This window comes from Galeopterus variegatus, unplaced genomic scaffold, assembly GCF_000696425.1.
Source record: "Galeopterus variegatus unplaced genomic scaffold, G_variegatus-3.0.2 Scaffold889, whole genome shotgun sequence".
Classification (NCBI taxonomy): domain Eukaryota; kingdom Metazoa; phylum Chordata; class Mammalia; order Dermoptera; family Cynocephalidae; genus Galeopterus; species Galeopterus variegatus.
In genome coordinates this window covers 261,621-283,855 of record NW_007727000.1, presented here as the reverse complement: position 1 = coordinate 283,855, position 22,235 = coordinate 261,621, and the positions used below count along the sequence as shown (strand labels likewise).

The 22,235-nt window shown below is 61.4% G+C and overlaps 1 protein-coding gene across 1 annotated transcript in view; it reads left to right on the top strand.

Moving 5' to 3' along the window:
• NOTCH1 (notch 1) overlaps positions 1-22,086 on the top strand; it is a 55,009-nt gene extending 32,923 nt beyond the window's left edge. Inside the window, exons 10-38 of the mRNA XM_008573207.1 lie at positions 92-185; positions 543-698; positions 860-1,045; positions 2,101-2,214; positions 2,792-2,905; positions 3,123-3,356; positions 3,440-3,550; positions 4,050-4,242; positions 4,913-5,058; positions 5,351-5,464; positions 7,074-7,193; positions 7,481-7,633; positions 8,347-8,575; positions 9,293-9,494; positions 10,398-10,551; positions 10,719-10,903; positions 11,428-11,560; positions 11,883-12,140; positions 12,220-12,332; positions 13,012-13,583; positions 13,841-14,269; positions 14,369-14,439; positions 15,398-15,614; positions 15,805-15,892; positions 15,984-16,149; positions 16,690-16,985; positions 18,282-18,429; positions 18,522-18,619; positions 20,001-22,086. Coding sequence (XP_008571429.1) covers positions 92-185; positions 543-698; positions 860-1,045; positions 2,101-2,214; positions 2,792-2,905; positions 3,123-3,356; positions 3,440-3,550; positions 4,050-4,242; positions 4,913-5,058; positions 5,351-5,464; positions 7,074-7,193; positions 7,481-7,633; positions 8,347-8,575; positions 9,293-9,494; positions 10,398-10,551; positions 10,719-10,903; positions 11,428-11,560; positions 11,883-12,140; positions 12,220-12,332; positions 13,012-13,583; positions 13,841-14,269; positions 14,369-14,439; positions 15,398-15,614; positions 15,805-15,892; positions 15,984-16,149; positions 16,690-16,985; positions 18,282-18,429; positions 18,522-18,619; positions 20,001-21,482 — 6,576 coding nt within the window. The 3' untranslated portion in view covers positions 21,483-22,086. The remainder of the gene's footprint in view (positions 1-91; positions 186-542; positions 699-859; positions 1,046-2,100; positions 2,215-2,791; positions 2,906-3,122; positions 3,357-3,439; positions 3,551-4,049; positions 4,243-4,912; positions 5,059-5,350; positions 5,465-7,073; positions 7,194-7,480; positions 7,634-8,346; positions 8,576-9,292; positions 9,495-10,397; positions 10,552-10,718; positions 10,904-11,427; positions 11,561-11,882; positions 12,141-12,219; positions 12,333-13,011; positions 13,584-13,840; positions 14,270-14,368; positions 14,440-15,397; positions 15,615-15,804; positions 15,893-15,983; positions 16,150-16,689; positions 16,986-18,281; positions 18,430-18,521; positions 18,620-20,000) is intronic.
• Positions 22,087-22,235: the final 149 nt, after the last annotated feature.

Below are 22,235 nucleotides of genomic sequence, written 5' to 3'. Positions count from 1 at the left end.
CCTGCTTCCACGGGGGCCCTGCCACAATACCCACGGTGGCTACAACTGCGTGTGTGTCAACGGCTGGACCGGCGAGGACTGCAGCGAGAACATCGACGACTGTGCTAGTGCCGCCTGCTTCCACGGTGCCACCTGCCACGACCGTGTGGCCTCCTTCTACTGCGAGTGCCCCCACGGGCGCACGGGTGAGCACCCCACATCCCAGGGGTCCCAGGCGGAGAGGCAGCCTCTGGGTTCTCGCTGCCCGTGACCAAGCATCCCCAAGGGTGGGCGCAGGTGGGGCCCATGTGAGCAGAGCAGTCACAACCTCACACACAGACCATGACTCCTCGGTGCCTCCAGGGATACCCAGGACGGAGACTTCCTGGATGGATGAGGGGCAGGGGAAGGCCTGCTGGTGGTAGAGCTCCCAGAATAACCTGCATCTTGTGGTGCGCTCAATAGGGTTGGGGTGGCAGGCTCCTCCCGGGTGTCAGGTGGGAAATGGATCCCAGCTGTGGGTAGCCCGCCATTGCCGAGCTGACTGCCACTGCCCCACCCAGGTCTGCTGTGCCACCTCGATGACGCCTGCATCAGCAACCCCTGCAAAGAGGGTTCCAACTGTGACACCAACCCTGTCAATGGCAAAGCCATCTGCACCTGCCCCTCGGGGTACACAGGGCCAGCCTGCAGCCAGGATGTGGACGAGTGTGCACTGGGTGGGTACAGGCGAGGTGGGGGAAGCTAAGGAGTGGCCCCCATCTGTTGGGAACGGGCTCTGGCTCTGGAGGGTGCCCAGGCGGGTGGGGGACAGGACTGGCCCTGGAGGATGCTGGGCGGGGTGCCTGGGGCAGCCCCTCACCTGTGCATCCCCCGCTAGGTGCCAACCCCTGTGAGCACGCGGGCAAGTGCATCAACACACTGGGCTCCTTTGAGTGCCAGTGTCTGCAGGGCTACACGGGCCCCCGATGTGAGATTGATGTCAACGAGTGCATCTCGAACCCATGCCAGAATGATGCCACCTGCCTGGACCAGATCGGGGAGTTCCAGTGCATCTGCATGCCTGGTACATCCCACAGCCCCTGCCCCATGTGGGCAGGCACCGCCGGGGAGTGGGGAGTGGGGAAGCTGAGTGGAAGCTGGCCTGCCTCAGAGGGGCAGACCCTAGGTACAGGCTGGCTGTGTCCCCTCCCCGGCCTCCATGCCTACACAGGCCGTGCACTCTATGGGGCACTGAAGAAACTGAGGCCAGGCACAGCAGAGAATGGGGCCAGAGCCAGGTAGATGGGTCAGCATGGAGCAGGCAGCTGCAGGACAGGAATGGAGAGGGCACCACGACCGGGATACGGGGCTGGAGCTGTGTCATTTCTGTCCCGGGTCCCTGGCTGTGCCCAGAGACTGTTCAGTGGGGCTGTAGTGGAGCCACCAAGGCGGTGCGTGCCCCTCACCATCCCACCTCCCCCACAGGCTACGAGGGCGTGTACTGCGAGGTGAACACAGATGAGTGCGCCAGCAGCCCCTGTTCCCCCGCTAGGTGCCAACCCCTGTGAGCACGCGGGCAAGTGCATCAACACACTGGGCTCCTTTGAGTGCCAGTGTCTGCAGGGCTACACGGGCCCCCGATGTGAGATTGATGTCAACGAGTGCATCTCGAACCCATGCCAGAATGATGCCACCTGCCTGGACCAGATCGGGGAGTTCCAGTGCATCTGCATGCCTGGTACATCCCACAGCCCCTGCCCCATGTGGGCAGGCACCGCCGGGGAGTGGGGAGTGGGGAAGCTGAGTGGAAGCTGGCCTGCCTCAGAGGGGCAGACCCTAGGTACAGGCTGGCTGTGTCCCCTCCCCGGCCTCCATGCCTACACAGGCCGTGCACTCTATGGGGCACTGAAGAAACTGAGGCCAGGCACAGCAGAGAATGGGGCCAGAGCCAGGTAGATGGGTCAGCATGGAGCAGGCAGCTGCAGGACAGGAATGGAGAGGGCACCACGACCGGGATACGGGGCTGGAGCTGTGTCATTTCTGTCCCGGGTCCCTGGCTCTGCCCAGAGACTGTTCAGTGGGGCTGTAGTGGAGCCACCAAGGCGGTGCGTGCCCCTCACCATCCCACCCCCCCCACAGGCTACGAGGGCGTGTACTGCGAGGTGAACACAGATGAGTGCGCCAGCAGCCCCTGCCTCCACGGCGGCCACTGCCTGGACAAGATCAATGAGTTCCTATGCCAGTGTCCCACGGGTGAGGACCCCAGCTCCTGCCTGGCTGCCTTCCCCTCGGGCAGTGGTGGGCCAGGAGCCCCGTGTGGGGTGGTCTGCTCCCGGGCCTGGGCCTGGTGCTGCCCGTGCCGTCCCACTTTCCCTGAGGGGTGCCGGGAGAGCCAGGATGTCACCTCGTGCGTGGATGGGGACATTTCCAGGCATCTTGCAGAGGGCAGGGCTGCGCCGGGCCCCCACCTTGCTGGGTGTGCACAGCTGGCCTACAGTGGACGGGGTGGCCCAGGAGGGCTCGGGGGACCTGTGGGGGGCCCGAGTGAAGCAGTGTCTCTGTCTGTCCCTGGGCAGGGCCAAGGCCTCGTGAGATGTAAATCAGCCATTCCCAGACTCTGGCGAGCAACGGGCGCCCCATGTCCAGCCCAACAAGGCTGTAGCCATAGCAACTGGGAGTCAGTTTGGGAAATAGTCCCCTTCCATCCAGGCGAGGGATGCGGCTCAGGCAGTGCGTGACGAGGGGCGTGGATCGGGGCAGGGAGAGATCTGGCTCAGGGGTGTCTGATGCCGTGTGACACTGCCCCTCCCTGGCCTCACCCCGGCCACAGGCTTTACGGGGCACCTGTGTCAGCACGATGTGGACGAGTGCGCCAGCACACCCTGCCGGAATGGCGCCAAGTGCCTGGACGGGCCCAACACCTACACCTGCGTGTGCACAGAAGGTGCGGGGCGGCTGCCTGACCGCCAGGCCTGCGTGGAGGGAGGGGGCAGTTGGGCATGAAGGTGACAGGAGATGGGGGGGATGCCTCGTTCTGAGGCCGTCCATTCTGGGGGCCGAGAGCAGGGCTCATCTCTGATCACCCTGGGCCTGGCTAGAGGTTTCCAGTTCAGGGGTAGTGGGCCCTGAGCCCTCCTGTGCCCGCCCTTCCTGTGCTCCAGGCTACACAGGGACCCACTGCGAGGTGGACATTGATGAGTGTGACCCTGACCCCTGTCATTACGGCTCCTGCAAGGACGGTGTCGCCGCCTTCACCTGCCTCTGCCGGCCGGGCTACACAGGCCACCACTGCGAGACCAACGTCAATGAGTGCTACAGCCAGCCCTGCCGCCACGGGGGCACCTGCCAGGACCGTGACAACGCCTACATCTGCTTCTGCCTGAAGGGGACCACAGGTGCCTAGGGGGCGTCTGGTGGGAGGTTGGGGGTGGGGAGTGGGCCGGGCTCAGACGCTGACTGCTGCACGCCCCGACCCCAGGACCCAACTGTGAGATCAACCTAGATGACTGTACCAGCAACCCCTGTGATGCAGGCACCTGCCTGGACAAGATCGACGGCTATGAGTGCGTGTGCGAGCCTGGCTACACGGGTGAGTGGCTCCCAAGGGCCAGGAAAGACAGGCTGTTCTCAGAGGTCAAAGTCAGCAGTAGCCCCAGGTCCCCAACGAGCCAGGTTTGGGAGGACTTTGGGACTGTCCGGGGCCCAAGGGCCAGGATGGCGAGGCTGCTGCACAGGGCCCAGCTATCAAATGGCCGGGATGGGCGCCCCATGCCCCACATCCCTGGTCACCGCCGGCCTGACTGTGTTGAGCGGGGTGGCCTGGCAGGCCATGAGGGAGTGATGAGTGCACTGTGGCCAGGCTCCAGGATGTCCATTTTGCAGCCGCCACTGATATCTGCCCTTGAGCAAACCCCTCAGCCTCTCGGCCTTAAGGCAGTTACGATGCCTTGGTAAGGCCCCAGGGAGAAGGATTATTGTCTTGTTTAACAGAAAGGGAAACTGAGGCTCAGATGGGTCAGAACCTGCCTACTCAAGACCCTGGGCCCCTTGAGGAGTGGGCCCCAGTGTCTGAGCGCCCCCGCCCACAGGTAGCATGTGCAGCATCGACATTGATGAGTGTGCGGGCAACCCCTGCCACAACGGGGGCACCTGTGAGGACGGCATCAACGGCTTCACCTGCCGCTGCCCCGAGGGCTACCATGACCCCACGTGCCTGTCCGAGGTCAACGAGTGCAACAGCGACCCCTGCATCCACGGGGCCTGCCGTGACAGCCTCAACGGGTATGGGCCAGGGGCCAGCTCTCGGGCACCTCCACCCCGCAGTTCTGCCCCCAGGAGAGCAGGACAGGGAGGCACACTCAGGCCGGGGATGGTGTTCCCTCGAGGACAGAGCTACCGTCGTGCCCTGATGTGGGCTGTCCAGGCCTGCGGTCAGCCCCTGGTCTATGCCCAGCGGGCCTGGGCTGTATGTCCCTGTGGGCCACGATGTTGGCACAGGACACAGGCCTTAAGCGACCCCAGAAACATGTTGTGCAGCAGCAGCGGTGAGTGTTTGTGACACTCCCAACATGCCGGGCACTCTGCCTGGATGGGGCCATTGACATCAGCGGGGACCCCCTTGCCCTCATTTTGCACAGAGAGGGTAAGGGCATGGTTTGGGGTCCCGGGTCCCACAGCGAGTGAGTGGAGAGCCTCTCGGTCTGGGCCCACGTCAGGAACACTCCACTACCCGCCGTGCCCGGGGCACTGTCCCAAATCTAACATAACCAAACCCTTGCCATAGTCTTGGGCAGGCATGGAGCTGTTTCCCCCACTTTAAAGGACTCTGGGGGTCCCAGGGGACAGGCACCTCCATGCTGTCAGACCATGGGACAGTGGCACAGCCAGAAATGTGCAGAACCTAGGCACGCAGCTCACCAACCGCTGACCTGCAGTGTGGTCACCATTCCAGGTACAAGTGTGACTGTGACTCTGGATGGAGTGGCACAAACTGTGACATCAACAACAATGAGTGTGAGTCCAACCCGTGTGTCAATGGTGGCACCTGTAAGGACATGACCAGTGGCTACGTGTGCACCTGCCGGGAAGGCTTCAGTGGTGAGTGGCTGGGGCAGGACTCAGCACAGAGCTGGTCCCCTGAGTAGGGGCAGCTTGAGGCCCAGGGACGTAGATCCCAGCCAGCGCGATCCACAGCATCTCCCTCCCACGACGTGCACTGGTGCTTGTGACGAAGAGCTGCTAGTGTTAGCCGCCGGCCTCTGGCTCAGGCCACAGCTGTTCCTTACCTCCAGGAGGCCAGGGTGGGGAACAGGCCCAGGCGCCAGCGGTGGGGCCCTGCCGGTGGTGCCTGGGGTGGCTGCCATGCAGACTGCTGTCCTTCTTTCTCCAGGCCCCAACTGCCAGACCAACATCAACGAGTGCGCGTCCAACCCGTGTTTGAACCAGGGCACGTGCATCGACGACGTGGCCGGGTACAAGTGCAACTGCCCACTGCCCTACACAGGTGAGGGTGGGCGGCGGAGGTGCAGCCACTGAGTGGTGGTGACTCTCTGGGGGCTGGGCTTGCGTGTCTGTTGCACAACAGGCAGTGCAGAAGCTTCTGTTCTTGCCGAGAGCCTTAGGCCTCCACTGCACATGGCCTCACCCTCAGGGGAGGGCTGCGGGATTAGCAAAGGTGCAGGACGCCTCAAAGAGCGCTTCGGTATAAGTACGTCCAGGAGGCGAGGTGGAGCCCTTGGCGGACAGAGCCGGGAGCCGGGCCTGTGCTGTCGGGCCCCACATCTCCAGCCACCGCTCTGCCAGGGGCCTCTGGGGGCTGCTGCCTCCCCCACGCTGCCAGGCCCAAGGGGTTCCTTTGATGGCGGCTTCTTTGTGTGAGGGGAACAAGCAGTCCTCTGTTCGACTGAGCAGAGTCGGAGTCGTTTCCCCGAACATCCCAGCCCTTGCTGCCGGCCTGGCCAAGGGATCGCGTGAAGCAGTCCCCTCTGGAGGAGTTTGCAGAGTGCTGCACAAAAGCCTCGGCCACCTGGGCCACAGACTGTCCCAGGAGTGGTGCGAGTGCTCTGGGGCCTGCCTGGCTGCACGGCCAGGGGTGGCCTGTGCTGCATTCTGTGACGGCTGGCAGCCCTGGCCACAGCAGTGTTTTCTTTGACCAGAGTTAGGGACCTGGCTTTTCTCTCCACTGTCGGCAGTTGAGGGTGCTCCCTCCGGGCCGGCGGCCTGTGCTGACGCTTCCCGCCTGCCCGCTTCCTGCCCCTCACACAATTGTCGGAAACTCTGGCGAAGTTCCTGCCTGCTCTGGTCACCGTGGAAACCGATAGAAAGAAAGGCCCTGGAAAGTCACACCAGCGGGCTGGGGAGATAACGGGGGACAGGGAAGATAATGCGCTCCCTCGCTTCCGCGGGAGTCCGGCCTCCTTGGCTGTAAACAGGAAAACCGGCCATGGGGGTTGCAGGGAGAAAAATCACCCCAGTGCGCCCATGGCTCCCCCCCAGTGGTTTGCCAGGCTCCCTGCTTCATTCCACAGATCCTAGGGCTGTGCCAGGTGCTCCCTGACAAGCAGGAATACTCAGGGCCGAGTGCTGCCAGCGTGGAGGGTGCCAGGCCTGTCCCCCTGTCTTACAGCCTTTATTCAATGGCTGCCTGTGATGCACTCTAGCTGTCTGGGACCCAGGATTAGTTCCAGTCCTCGGGTTCAGTCTGGGGCTTTTCCTCGTCACCTGGAAATGAAGAGGGGGCGTGGGTGGGGAGCAGGCCCAGGGTCCCTGCCATGTCGGGGAGCCCACTGGCTGGGGTCACCTGTCAGCGCAGGGTGAGGCCCGGGCTGGGCCCAGCAGTCTGAGGGGGAGTGAGGGGCAGTTTCCAAGCGAGGCATTTGTCTGGCTTGGCTGTGGTGCCCCGTTCTGTTCTGTGCTCATGTCTCCCCTGGTTCAGGGTCCCGACTCAGCCAGGACCTCACACAGGGTACCAGTGCACATCTGCCTCCCCACAGGACCAGCGAAGGGGGTCTAGCTGTGGGAAGACTAGCAGGCAGTGGCTGAGGCAGCCTTCATCTGGGAGGTGACTCAGGGTCACAGCTCCCTGGGTCCCACGAGTGTCTCTTCCCCCACAGGAGCCATATGTGAGGTGGTGCTGGCCCCGTGTGCCTCCAGCCCCTGCAGAAACAGCGGGGAGTGCAGGGAGTCTGAGGACTATGAGAGCTTCTCCTGCGTCTGCCCCATGGGCTGGCAAGGTGAGGTGGCACTGGGACAGGGCAGGCTGGGGCCCGGGGGGCAGCGGGCAGCCCCTGGACAGGAGACGAGCAAGCAGGTACAGAGGAACTGCTTATCAGGGACGCTGTAGAGTCAGGGACTGGCCTTGGAGGAACCCTCTCACTCCTTGGCCCAGAACTGGGGGACAGCAGTGGGTGCTGAAGCCTAGGAGGCCCAGTCCTGAGGGGTCAGGGAAGGGCATTGCAGGAGGACAGTCCAGCCTGGACGGTGGCGGCTGGGTGGCTGACGGGCCTCCCCCTCCCCGCAGGGCAGACCTGCGAGATCGACATCAATGAGTGTGTGAAGAGCCCATGCGGCAATGGCGCGTCCTGCCAGAACACCGACGGGAGCTACCGCTGCCACTGCCAGGCAGGCTACACGGGGCGCACCTGTGAGACCGACATCGATGACTGCCGGCCTAGTGAGTGGCCCAGCTGCCCCCATTCCCTGGGCAGCATGGGGCAGGCTTGGTGCAGGTGGCGTGGATGCCGGCGCCCAGAGGCCGAGCCCTTAGCTTGGTCTACCTGAGTATGGCCTGGGAGGGAGCCCAGGTCCAGGTTACATGCTGGGGACATGCTGGGGGGCGGCTGCCACTTATAATGCACCACTGTAGTCTGCATGGGCTGGCCAAGGCAGTACCAGAAGGCTCCAGAGCCAGGCTGCCCAGCTTTGAGGCCCTCTTGGTGCCTTCCAGCTGGGTGTTGTGTGGCAGAGCACCTCCACCCCTCCGTGAGGTGCACTCCACCCTGACTCTCCCACTCAGCTCTCATCAGGCACCGCTGAGCCGCAGGCCTCCAGCCCTGGTTCCCAGACAGCTGAGATTTGCAGAATCTGAGCGTCTTGCCTGGCATCACTCAGAGGGTGGGGCAAGGACTGTCATTCAGCCTTTGTTTGGTCTGTTGAGCTGCAGAATTGTCCCCTGCCTGAGGACAGGAACACATGGGGAGTGCAGACCCCCAACAGGAGAGAAGGCTGTGAGGCAGCTGGGGCCGAGGGGCTCCCCAAACACCCTTGTCACCAGCGAGGTTCGCAGCAAGCCCTGGCAGTGCTGTGTGACCTCCCCCAGCCTCATCCCCTCCTAGAGCAGCGTGGTTGAGTGCACACCCCTCAGTCTGCCCTCCTGTCCCCTCCCAGACCCGTGTCACAACGGTGGCTCCTGCACAGACGGCATCAACACGGCCTCCTGCGACTGCCTGCCTGGCTTCCAGGGTGCCTTCTGCGAGGAGGACATCAACGAGTGTGCCAGCAGCCCCTGCCGCAACGGCGCCAACTGCACCGACTGCGTGAACAGCTACACGTGCACCTGCCCCACCGGCTTCAGTGGGATCCACTGCGAGAACAATACGCCCGACTGCACAGAGAGGTGCGCAGGGGCCTCGGCACATGGCAGGATGCTGCTTGGGGCGGTCCCAGACCACAGGGCTCAGGAGGTGCTGTGGCCGGTCCTGGCCTCAGGGGAGGGGAACAGGCCGTGAAGGCCACACACAGTACCTGGCAACCTGGCACACCAAGCGGGTGTCTGTCCATGCCCAGTGGGCACTCAGTGCTAGTTGAGTCCAGACGTTGTCCATTGTATTACAGCATCCCTCCTAAAAGGGCCATTGTGATCTTCTCCTGTGACTTAGAACCAGGAATCCCAGTAGTTTATCCTTCTGGGATAAGTACGCCTTCTGTTAGGCAGGAGAGCTTTGTAACCATCTTGTTTCTCTTTTTGCCTTGGTTGCCTGGAAGCTCAGTGTTAAATGTCGATCCAATCCCTGGTTGCTGACGTGGTATCTCCCACATTATCTGTGCAGGTTCTGGTTTCTCCCTCGTTTTGACTTTAACTGCATGTGTGTTGTAAAGCCTCCCTCGGCATGAGGTATAAAAAGGTAGAAGAGGGAGATGTGACGTGGTGTGAGAGTCTGAGGCCCCTGGGCTCCCACTGGCCTCCCCGAGGTCAGCCAGCTGCTCTCTCCTGTCCTGGCCATCAGGCCCATTTGGCCTGAGTCGAAGGGGAGATGCTGGTATGGGGGTGCCTGCTCGGACAGGGACCTGCCTGCGCCCTGCTCACCTCTCCCCTGCTGTCTGCTGCCTCCAGCTCCTGCTTCAATGGTGGCACCTGCGTGGACGGCATCAACTCCTTCACCTGCCTATGTCCACCCGGCTTCACGGGCAGCTACTGCCAGCACGACGTCAACGAGTGCGACTCACAGCCTTGTTTGCATGGTGGCACCTGCCAGGACAGCTATGGCACCTACAAGTGCACCTGCCCCCAGGGCTACACCGGTCTCAACTGCCAGGTGAGTGGGTGGACCGAAGAGGTGCCCGGGCAGGAGGTGGATGAGGAAGGGCACCAGTCTGTAGTGGATCCAACATCAGCTCGGGGTCACCTCACCGCACCCCTGGGTTAAGGGGGAGGAAAGCTGGCTCAGAGGGCAGGGGGGCTTGCCCTGGTCAACTGGCTCCTGAAGATCCGAATTGCCAGCTGGTGCCCAGTCCTTGGGCTGTGTTACCATTGAAGGAGTCAGAGCTGTGGAAACGGGAGGTACCTTCCCAGTCCAATAACAGGTTTGCAGAGCTAGGACAAGGACAGGCGATTTTGGAAGGAGGTAGTTAAAGTCAGTGCTTTCATAGAAAGCAGGCAAGAGTACCAAACATTCATTTTCATCAAAGATTTCACGTACGGGGCCGGCCCGTGGCTCACTCGGGAGAGTGCGGTGCTGACAACACCAAGGCCCCGGGTTCGGATCCCATATAGGGATGGCCGGTTCGCTCACTGGGTGAGCGTGGTGCTGACAACACCAAGTCAAGGGTTGAGATCCCCTTACCGGTCATCTTTTTTAAAAAAAAAAAGATTTCACGTACAACTTTAATTATAAAAAGCTTCAAAAAAGCATCTATTTTTGAAGACAGACATTTCTTTAAGGAAATGCAGCTGGTGTCTGGTTTTGCCGAGTGCCCTCTGAGAGAGACAGAATTAGAGAGAGACTCCAGCCCCAGGCTGCTCTTGGCCCAAGAGGGGCAGGTGGAGGGACCATGGGCCTCAGTTTGCACCTCTGCAGAATGGGGTCACAACCCACCTGGGATGTGAGGTTCTTTGGCAGATGTGTGTCTGAGCCGTCGGGTGGGATGGCCAGAGAGCTGTTCCTCTTGAGAGCTGGCCGGATGGGGTGCAGAACTTGTCTCACCCTGCCTGTCCCCAGAACCTCGTGCGCTGGTGTGACTCCTCGCCCTGCAAGAACGGTGGCAAGTGCTGGCAGACCAACACCCTGTACCGCTGCGAGTGCCACAGTGGCTGGACTGGCCTTTACTGCGACGTGCCCAGTGTTTCCTGTGAGGTGGCTGCACAGAGGCAAGGTAGCAACTGTGCCCTGCCTGTCCCCCGGACCCGCCCCGCCTGGCCCAGGCCCCAGGTTCCTCAGCACTCACCAGGCATTTGCTTTCTGAGGCCAGGATGGTCCAAGCTCATGGTGGTCCCAGGGGAGGGGAGCCTGGGCCTCACCCTCCCGCCCTGTCCGCTGCAGGTGTCGACGTTACCCACCTCTGCCAGCATGGAGGGCTTTGTGTGAATACAGGCAACACGCACCATTGCCGCTGTCAGGCGGGTTACACGGGCAGCTACTGCAAGGACCTGGTGGACGAGTGCTCGCCCAGCCCTTGCCAGAACGGGGCCACCTGCACTGACTACCTGGGGGGCTACTCCTGCAAGGTGGGGGCCCGTCTTGGGGTGGGAGGGTATGTCTGGCATGAGCGTCACTGTACGTAAGAGTCTGGGCTGGGAGCTGGTACAGCAGAGAAGACTGAACCCAGTAGACCTGTGCTTTGTTCAGCCCCACTGAGGGAGGGCTGGGGCAATTAGGGAAGACTACCTGGAGGAGGCAGTGTGGAGGAGGGAACCTGCAGGAAGAAAAATATGCTGAGGAGTGGGATGGGGTTTCCCCTCCCCCGGGTCGTGTCTGGGCTCAGCTGACACCTGCCTCAGACCCTCACCTCTCTCCTGTGTGACGGTGTCTAATGCCCTAGTAACTGGGCAGTGACTCTAAGCTTATCGAAGTCCTGTTCAGGGTCTGCTGGGCGGTAGCCTTCCTCCTGGTCTTCCAGGTGCAAGGGACCCAAAGCTTCGCTGGGCAAAACAGCTCTTGCGCCCTGTCAGCCTGCACAGTGGGGTGGGGGGAGTGTCATGCCCCAGCCCCAGCTGAGCTGCAACCCCCCCCATTCTGTCTCCCTGCACAGTGTGTAGCTGGTTACCATGGGGCAAACTGCTCCGAGGAGATTAATGAGTGCCTGTCCCACCCCTGCCAGAACGGGGGCACCTGCATCGACCTCGTCAACACCTACAAGTGTTCCTGTCCCCGGGGCACGCAGGGTAAGGGACACCATACAGAGGTCTGGGGTCCAAGGTGTCCATGGCTAGGGGAAAGCTTGCAAGTCAGGTACCCTGTGACCAGCCAGAGGCATCCTGGCAAAGCCAGAAATTCCACTTTGCCTTGTGTGGCCAAGGGTGGGAAGGGACAGAGTGTGTCCCGCACAGCAGGAGGCATGGGGCTCCAGCTGCATTGGCAGCATCCCGCCTTTCCTGAGCGTCTATGTTCCAGCTCTGACTTCCCGTTAGCCCAGGACGCACACGGGACGGAGCAGGGCTGGATGCGCTGAGCACCAGTCCCTGACGTGGCCCCCGGGCCCTGCAGGTGTGCACTGCGAGATCAACTTGGACGACTGTAACCCTCTGGTCGACCCCATCTCCCGGAGCCCCAAGTGCTTTAACAACGGCACCTGTGTGGACCAGGTAGGCGGCTACAGCTGTACCTGCCCGGCCGGCTTCGTGGGTGAGCGCTGTGAGGGGGACGTCAACGAGTGCCTGTCCAATCCCTGCGATGCCCGCGGCACCCAGAACTGTGTGCAGCGCGTCAACGACTTCCACTGCGAGTGCCGTGCAGGCCACACCGGTGGGTGCTGCAGACCAGGCTGGGTTGGGGGCTGGGGGCGTGCGGGGGCGAGCCCTCACTGCCCCACTCTTGGCCCCAGGGCGCCGCTGCGAGTCAGTCATCGACGGCTGCAAGGGCAAGCCTTGCAGAAACGGGGGCACCTGCGCCGTGGCAGCCAACACCGCCCGTGGATTCATCTGCAAGTGCCCAGCGGTAGGTGCTGCCGCAGGAGGCGGGGGGCCAGCCTCACCGCTTAGCTCCACAGGCTGCAAGGGGCCCCTGGGTCTGAAGGGCTGGGGGGTGCGCTCCCACTGCCAGTGGGCACACAGCTGGGGGTTGAGCCTCTGGGCCTCTGTCATCTCATCCCACTGAGAACACTTCTTTAGTTTTAGCGAACTTATTTTTAGGACATTCTGGTTTTCAGGAAAGTTGAACAGAAAGTACGGAGTTGCTACGTGCGCCCCCCCCACCTGCCTGCTGTTCCCTGCTCTTGGGTCTTGCGTTAGGGTGGCGCGCTTGTCACACTTGGGAACTGATGTCGATATTGTTACTAACCCAGGCCCATCCTTTACTTGGCCGTTCATTCTTGGTGCTGTAGTGCTATGGGCTTGACGTATCCACTGTCACAGTATCACACAGAATAGCGTCACTGCTCTAAAAACAGCCGGTGCCCCACCTACTCACCCCTCCTTCCATCCCCCAAACCCCTGGAGACCCGTGATCTTTTCACTGTTGAGAGAACGTTTTCTAAAAGGGTTTTGCTGCTGGAGGAAAGGCTGCGCCCCTCTCCCAGGTGGGGGGTACACAGTGCCCATGCCAGTGCCAGGCCAGGGCATGTGGTATGTGGGGAACCAGCCCATCCTGACTCCCCACCCCTTTCCCTCCCTGGCAGGGCTTTGAGGGTGCCACGTGCGAGAATGACGCGCGCACCTGCGGCAGCCTGCGCTGCCTCAACGGCGGCACGTGCATCTCGGGCCCACGCAGCCCCACCTGCCTGTGCCTGGGCTCCTTCACAGGCCCCGAGTGCCAGTTCCCCACCAGCAGCCCCTGCGTGGGTGGCAACCCCTGCTACAACCAGGGCAGCTGTGAGCCCACGTCTGAGAGCCCCTTCTACCGCTGCCTGTGCCCTGCCAAGTTCAACGGGCTCCTGTGCCACATCCTGGATTACAGCTTTGGGGGCGGCGCTGGGCGTGACATCCCCCCACCGCAGATCGAAGAGGCCTGCGAGCTGCCCGAGTGCCGAGAGGACGCGGGCAACAAGGTCTGCAGCCTGCAGTGCAATAACCACGCGTGCGGCTGGGATGGTGGCGACTGCTCCCTCAACTTCAACGATCCCTGGAAGAACTGCACGCAGTCGCTGCAGTGCTGGAAGTACTTCAGCGACGGCCGCTGCGACAGCCAGTGCAACACAGCCGGCTGCCTCTTCGACGGCTTTGATTGCCAGCGCATGGAGAGCCAGTGCAAGTAAGCGAGTGGGCACAGCAGCTGGGGCGGAGGAGGGGCCTGCACTTGAGTGGGGAGTGGCACGGGGCCAGACACTGGCCAAGGACTCCCGCGTGGGGGCTGGCCAACACGTTTCCCCAGGTCAGGCCCAGGAAGGGCAGGGGTGTTCCCGTGGTCAGTTAGTGGGATGGAGGTGCCAGATGGCCTGGGGCAGGGGCACGGCCCCCGTGGAGGACCCCCGGCATGGAAGATGGCCTGAGCGTGCCCTGCACCCGCAGCCCCCTGTACGACCAGTACTGCAAGGACCACTTCAGCGATGGGCACTGCGACCAGGGCTGCAACAGCGCTGAGTGCGAGTGGGATGGGCTGGACTGCGCGGAGCACGTGCCGGAGCGGCTGGCGGCCGGCACGCTGGTGGTGGTGGTGCTGATGCCACCCGAGCAGCTGCGCAACAACTCCTACCACTTCCTGCGCGAGCTCAGCCGCGTCCTGCACACCAACGTGGTCTTCAAGCGCGATGCTCAGGGCCAGCAGATGATCTTCCCCTACTACGGCCGTGAGGAGGAGCTGCGCAAGCACCCCATCAGACGTGCTGCCGAGGGCTGGGCCACGCCCGGCTCCCTGCTCAGCCAGGTGAAGGCCTCGCTGCTCCCCAGAAGCGGGAGTGGGCGCCGGCGCAGGGAGCTGGACCCCATGGACATCCGCGGGTGAGTGGAGCCTGCTGCCAGCAACTGAGATAATTCCCCAGCACCTACCCTGGTCCTCTTGCACGCCCTGTCTGACCCTCATGGCGGCCCCCTGGGCAGGCAGTACTCTCCCCTTTTTATAGTGAAAGAGACAGATTTTGAGAGGACCTGGGACTTAAGGGCCTGCATGGGTGAGGAGTAGAGGCAGCATCTCCCCAGGGCCCTTGACCCCATGGCCACAGCCTTCCCCCACCACCTTCCCTGGTGCCCAGCAGGCTTCCCTCCTTCGTCCAGTAGGTGTTTTTGAGCTTCTGCTCTGCGCCAGGCACTGGGGACTGAGCTGATTAAAACCTGGTCCTCCAAGGGCTGCCATGGGATGACCAGTCCTCCCTGGACAAGAACTAAGTTCAGTCACTGTGTCCACTTTGTTCTGGCTACAGAGGAGGCAGGTGGGGGGTCCTGGGGAGGGGTGCTGTGGCCAGTCTTGATGGGTGGGGGGTGGGCATTCCCAACAGCAGAAGGGCACAGCAGAGGGTACCTGGCACATGAAGCGAGGGCTCGTCTGGGGAATCTAGGAGCACTGGCTGGGCTGGGCTGGGCCCACAGCCCCCTTCATCTTGTGTCCAAAGGGGTACCACCATACTCCCACCTTGTCCTACTTGATTGGGGCAACTGGGCTACCTGAGCCAGGCTGGCTGTGCCCTTGGTGTGCCCTGACCCTGGCAGGCTAGCCAGCTCAGGACAACCCTAACAGTTAGCAGCATATTGTCATGCTCTCCCCGCTGATTTTCTTTGTTGGGTATTATTTCAAAATCATTACAGCTTTTTTTAAAAGAAAAAAAGAGAGAGAGAGAAGAATTGATCGGTGTCATGTGAAGTGTTGAAGTTTGTATCTTGAAAATCCCCTTAAATCCTTTGTCTTAACAGCTCAGTGCAAGAGCAGCGATTCGAAGTTGGCTAATCCTTTTCCCTTAAAGGAGAAAAAGTAAAAGCCGTCTCCCGATAGCCGGCTGGTGCGGAGAGAATTTAGCGATAGTTTGCAATTCTGATTAATCGCGTAGAAAATGACCTTATTTCGGGGGGCGGGATGAGGGGAGCGGGTGCGGAGGCGCCGGCCGCAGAGCCAGTCCACCGCCCCTGTGCCCGCAGGTGAGACGGTGGAGCCCCCGCGGCCCTCGCAGCTGCACTTCATGTACGTGGCCGCGGCCGCCCTCGTGCTGCTGCTGTTCGCGGGCTGCGGGGTGCTGCTGTCCCGCAAGCGCCGGCGGCAGCATGGCCAGCTCTGGTTCCCCGAGGGCTTCAAGGTGTCGGAGGCCAGCAAGAAGAAGCGGCGAGAGCCCCTCGGCGAGGACTCTGTGGGTCTCAAGTGAGTGGACGCTGCCCCGCTGCAGGGGGAGTTGGAGGAGGCAGGACTGGCCGGGCATCCCTCGTCGGGACCCCAGGCCCCACCTCCTGTGTTGAACCGGGGGCGGGGCATTGGATGGCCGCTTAAGCCAGGGTTTGGGGGTATTTCCTGGGGATCCCACTCAGCCTTGCTCCCGGACCCTCGCCCCCAGGCCCCTGAAGAATACCTCGGATGGCGCCCTCATGGACGACAACCAGAATGAGTGGGGGGACGAGGATCTGGAGACCAAGAAGTTCCGGGTGAGTCCAGTGGGCTCAGGGTTCCTGGGCTTCCTGACATGTGCCCCTGGCCCCACGTGACATGGCTTTCCGCTCCTCGCCCCTTACTTAGTTCGAGGAGCCAGTGGTGCTTCCCAACCTGGATGACCAGACCGACCACCGGCAGTGGACCCAGCAGCACCTGGACGCCGCTGACCTGCGCGTGTCTGCTATGGCCCCCACGCCACCCCAGGGTGAGGTGGATGCCGACTGCATGGATGTCAACGTCCGTGGGCCTGGTAAGGGTGCTGCCAGCCACCTGGGCCCCTGTGGCCAGGGGCCCTGCAGCCGAGACCATGGGAGGCCAACAGCCTACACTTCCCCTGCCACAGTCCACCTGCTTCCTGTCCCTAAGCCCTGGGGTCGCTATTCTGGAAGCCTAAAGTTGGGAGGAGAGCTGGTGTCCTTGGGTGTCTCCACTTGGTGTCCCTGAGTCAACTCTGCCTTTCACGGGCTGGCTCCTCGGGGCAGTTCTCCAGGCTTGCCCTGCCCTTTAAGTTAATTTCTTCTCCTGAAAAGCATCTTTTGGAGACATCCAAAGGGTCAACTTTCTAACTGCACGTTTCTCGTGTTGTCTTTTTATTGGGTGGGTTTTCAGAGCTGGGTCTGGGGCAGGTTGGGGGACAGAGCTGCAGGTCGCGAGCTGGACTTGGGCTCAGTCACTGAGAAGCCTGGGTCAACTCCAGCAGCCCCAGGCACGTGGCTGACCCTCAACCACACCGCAGCTGGGGCCAGCCCTCCTGGACTGAGCCCCTGCCCTGTCTGCACTCTTGATGCAGATGGCTTCACACCCCTCATGATAGCCTCCTGCAGCGGAGGGGGCCTGGAGACGGGTGACAGCGAGGAGGAGGAGGACGCGCCAGCTGTCATCTCAGACTTCATCTACCAGGGTGCCAGCCTGCACAACCAGACAGACCGCACTGGCGAGACGGCCTTGCACCTGGCCGCCCGCTACTCACGCTCTGATGCCGCCAAGCGCCTGCTGGAGGCCAGCGCTGATGCCAACATCCAGGATAACATGGGACGCACCCCACTGCATGCTGCCGTGTCAGCTGATGCACAGGGCGTCTTCCAGGTAGGTGCTACTGCCCTGCCCTGTCGGCAGCCCATGCCCACCTGCCCCCCTCAGGGCTGCCAGCCTGGTCTGGGACAGTGGCTGGGCTTATGTGGGCCCTGGGAGCCCTGATCCCGAGTGCATCATAGGCAGGGGCAGCTGCTGTCCCCACCCCAGACCTTTGCTCTCTGAAAGAGGCCCAGCTGGGAGGGTCCTCTCAGGAAAGCCAAGCTGGAGATGGTCTAGCAGGAGGCTTGAGGGGACTGCAGGCTGAGGCAAGGCCTCCCTCCCTCCCAAGACAGGCTTTGGTCTGGGGTCCCAGGCTTTGCTCAAGGGCCAGTTCTTGTTGCAGCCTCTTGCAGGCTCCCCCTCCCTTCCAGCTATGGCCGCCGGCATTGCCTGTGGCTGTGAGAAGAAGGCTTTAGAGGCTGCCGCTTCCTGCCTGCAAACCTTGGGCTCTGGCCTTGCCAGGGAGCCTGTGGCAAGGGTGGATTTAGGGATTTGGATGCCTGGGTCTCCAGGGAACATCCCTGTCAGAGGCTCCTTCTGCAAGCCGCCAGACAATCACCCCTGCTGCCGGTCACCAGGTTCAAGCAGCCCTGGAGCAGGTTTAGATGCTGGATAGTCATCAGGAAGTTCTCATCTTAATGATTGCTTAATTCAAGTGACACATCATCCTGCAGAAATAAGAAATTGAGATTAGCTGAAAGGGAAAATCAAGATGGTCCCCCATGTGCAGCTCCGTCTGTGGACTCAACTTCCGGGTGCTTAGCGGGAATTGGGCTAGCACTGCAGGTCCCTTAACTGCTGGTTTTTCACCTACCAGCAGACAGTGACCGCCCTTCCTGCCTGTGACACAAGGTTAGGGTGGGAGTTGAGGGCCATCTGCCCTTCTCCTGGGGCCTAGGTGGACACAGCCCAGCTCAGCGGCTCTGGTGTGGCTGTAGCGCTGTGAGCCTGGTGCATGTGCTGGCTGTGTCCCTGTGGCTGGGCAGGGACTGGAACCCTCTGTTCTCGGAGTGTTTGTAGCAGCCAAGACCATGGTAAGGGTGATGCCACACATGGTCACAATGGGCCCTGCTGTCTCCGAGGGTCTGTCTGTTTGCATGACACAGCCCATGCCCTCTGGCCCGGCCCCTCGTAGCATTGAGTGCAGCTCCATGGTGTCCCATCTTGCCAGGGATGTTCAAGTCTCAGGTGGGGCCGCATCTGCATCGGGGAAGGCAGTGGGGACCCTGGTCCAGGCATTGGTTCTGGTCCAGGAGCATCGGGCTCCTGGTCGCCGTGCCCCTGCCTGAGCCCTTGCTGGCCTCCCAGATCCTGATCCGGAACCGAGCCACAGACCTGGACGCCCGCATGCACGACGGCACGACACCGCTGATCCTGGCCGCCCGCCTGGCTGTGGAGGGCATGCTGGAAGACCTCATTAATTCACACGCCGATGTCAACGCCGTGGACGATCTGGGTATGCTGGGCTGTGGCCAAGCCTGTGGGGTTGGGCATGGCAGCTGCTGCCGGGTCTGCCCCAACCCACCTCTGTCTGCTTCCCCCACACAGGCAAGTCAGCCCTGCACTGGGCCGCCGCCGTGAACAACGTGGACGCAGCAGTCGTGCTTCTGAAGAATGGGGCCAACAAGGACATGCAGAACAACAAGGTGCGGCCAGGACCGTGTGGGGCACAGGGGCTGCTGGGGCTGGGCAGGTGAGGTCCCCTGACCTACGAGGTCGTGGTGGGAATTCCTGTGCACGTTTGCATAGACCACTCAGATGGCGCCTGGCACAGTCAACTCTCCTTCCGCAGCCCGTGTTTACTGAACCACCCAAGCCCGGGGCTGGCTGGGGGTCTCTGCATCAGACCCCATGCACCTGCCCTGGCCCTCCTGGGCCGTGGTTGCAGCAGGGCACGCCTTCTAGCCCTGTCTGTGTCACCGTTACCCAGTCCTCAGGTGGCCTCACTGCCACCAGGTGGGAGGGGACACGGTGACCTGAGTGGTGCAGATACAGCCAGAATGCTGGTATGGGGGTGACCCGGTACAGTGTAAGGCCCCTGAGTGTAAACACGAGCAGTCCCTTCCACCACGCGGACCTGCCCCCTCGTCTCACTTGGCTCCCGTCCATCCTATGAAGCTAAGGAGGCTCTTTGCTGGGCTGTCCTGTCCTCCGCACTGCCTGTCTCACCCTGTGTCCCCTGAGGCTTGCTGCTGATCTCCCTCCTGCTCTTGGGTTCCTCAGGGCGTCAGAGTACAGACGCCCCCAGCCCACATTCCAGCTGCCCCTCCCGGGTGAGCGGACACAGCAGGCAATGGGCACCAGGGGGCGCTGCTGGACCCAGGTCCACAGCAGGGCTGGCAGCTTGATCCTATCCCTTATGGGAGACACTGAGCCCCAGAGACTCAGAAGGACTGGCTGAAGGGCGCAGAGGCCTTAGAGACCCTCTGCACTCCCCACACAGCAGCCTTGCAGAGACTCGTGGCGTGTCCACTACACAGGCGAGGCTCAGGTGCCTGGGCTGCTCAGTGACCATCCAGACAGGGAACTCCTTCCCCTGTAGGGCGCAGAGGCCTTAGAGACCCTCTGCACTCCCCACACAGCAGCCTTGCAGAGACTCGTGGTGTGTCCACTACACAGGCGAGGCTCAGGTGCCTGGGCTGCTCAGTGACCATCCAGACAGGGAACTCCTTCCCCTGTGCCCCGGGTGCCCTTCAGGGATCCCCAAGCTCCTTGAAATCACTGCAGTACATCGCGCCTGTGCATTTTGGCAGGGAGGAAAGAGGGCTTGCAGTTCATTAGATTTTCAGTGGAGTTTGTGATCCCATAGAGGTGAAGTTCTATTGCTTTAGAATGGAGGATCTCGCAGACCACCTCAGGTAGGTTTCAGGAGACTTAGGCCAGGTACTTGTAGGATGCGGGGCCAGGTCAAGATGAGCTGTTGGGGTGGTGGGAGTCGAGCTGCTGCTCTCTGTGGCAACAAAGCATTGGGGGCATGTGAGCTGCAGGTCCCCAGGCCCCTCACCTGCCCCACACCTGGGTCCCTAGGAGGAGACGCCCTTATTTCTGGCCGCCCGGGAGGGCAGCTACGAGACCGCCAAGGTACTGCTGGATCACTTTGCCAACCGTGACATCACGGACCACATGGACCGCCTGCCACGCGACATTGCACAGGAACGCATGCACCATGACATCGTGAGGCTGCTGGATGAGCACAACCTGGTACGCAGCCCCCAGCTGCATGGCGCCCCCCTGGGCGGCGCGCCCACCCTGTCGCCACCACTCTGTTCCCCCAATGGCTACCTGGGCAACCTCAAGCCTGCCATGCAGGGCAAGAAGGCCCGTAAGCCCAGCACCAGAGGACTGGCCTGTGGTGGAAAGGAGGCCAAGGACCTCAAGGCGCGGAGGAAGAAGTCCCAGGACGGCAAGGGTTGCCTGCTGGACAGCTCAAGCATGCTGTCGCCTGTGGACTCCCTTGAGTCACCCCACGGCTACTTGTCGGACGTGGCCTCACCGCCCCTCCTGCCTTCCCCATTCCAGCAGTCTCCGTCCATGCCTCTCAACCACCTGCCCGGCATGCCCGACACCCACCTGGGCCTCAGCCACCTGAACGTGGCAGCCAAGCCTGAGATGGCAGCGCTGGGTGGGGGTGGCCGGCTGACCTTCGAGGCCGCCCCCCCACGCCTCTCCCATCTTCCTGTGGCTTCCAGCACCAGCACGGTCCTTGGTGGCAGCGGCAGCGGGGGTGCTGTAAATTTCACCACGGGCGGGGCCACGAGCTTGAACGGCCAGTGTGAGTGGCTGTCCCGGCTGCAGAATGGCATGGTGCCAAACCAGTACAACCCACTGCGAGGGAGTGTGGTGCCCGGCACGCTGAGCACACAGGCCCCTGCCCTCCAGCATGGCATGATGGGCCCACTGCATGGCAGCCTCTCTGCCAACACCCTGTCACAGATGATGAGCTACCAGGGCCTGCCCAGCACGCGGCTGACCACCCAGCCTCACCTGGTGCAGACCCAGCAGGTGCCACAGCAAAACTTGCAGATGCCGCAGCAGAACCTGCAGCCGCCGAGCATCCAGCCACAGCAGAACCTGCAGCCGCCGCAGCCGCACCTGGGTGTGAGCTCATCTGGTGCTGGCCCCCTGGGCCGGAGCTTCCTGGGTGGGGAGCCGAGCCAGGCAGACGTGCAGTCGCTAGGGCCCAGCAGCATGGCAGTGCACACCGTCCTGCCCCCGGAGGGCCAGGCCCTGCCAACGTCACTGCCATCCTCCCTGGTCCCGCCCGTGACCGCCGCCCAGTTCCTGACCCCGCCGTCTCAGCACAGCTACTCCTCCTCGCCTGTGGACAACACCCCAAGCCACCAGCTGCAGGTGCCAGAGCACCCCTTCCTCACCCCATCCCCCGAGTCCCCCGACCAGTGGTCCAGCTCGTCCCCACACTCCAACATCTCCGACTGGTCCGAGGGCATCTCCAGCCCGCCCACCAGCATGCAGCCCCAGATCGCCCACATTCCGGAGGCCTTCAAGTAAACAGCCGCCGCCCCGTGGGACCCCAGCTTCCTTTCCCAAGCCCTGCGGGAGCTTGCAGCGCTCCAGATGCCAGCTGACCAAAGGAGCCTTTTCTGAAAAACATGTTTTTATACAAAATAAGAGAACAAGGATTTTAATTTTTTTTTTAAGTATTTATTTATGTACTTTTATTTTACACTGAAACACCGCCTTTTTATTTATATGTACTGTTTCTGTGGCGTCAGGTAAAAACTTTTATCTGTTCCAAGAAAATAAACCAATTTTCAGCATCATGATTTTCCTGCTTAGGATAAAGATTCTTATGCTTTGTAAAATATAAACAAAGATTCATGATTTATAAATGCCATTTATTTATTTTTTTTTCAAATCCAAAAAGAAATGATGTCAGAGAAGGGAGATTTGAACCAAAAAACTCCTGGGGCGCCTGGGCCCACCGCCGTCTCCCCAGATGCCCCTCGTGCCCGACCCCGGACCGCTCCTCCCAGGCATCACCTGTATTTTATGAAAAGATGTATCTAGAGACAGAGCCAAAACCTTTACACCTTTGGCACCTGGGTTATTTGCATCTAAAATAGGAATCTTAAGTAAAATGATGTTTATCTGTTTTGATGGGTTTTTTAAAAATGATTTCTTTAAAATATGCTTTTAAAAAATGTTCTTGGGGCACACCAATAGTACATTCTAAGCTGATCATGAATCTTTGTTTATATTTTACAAAGCATAAGAATCTTTATCCTAAGCAGGAAAATCATG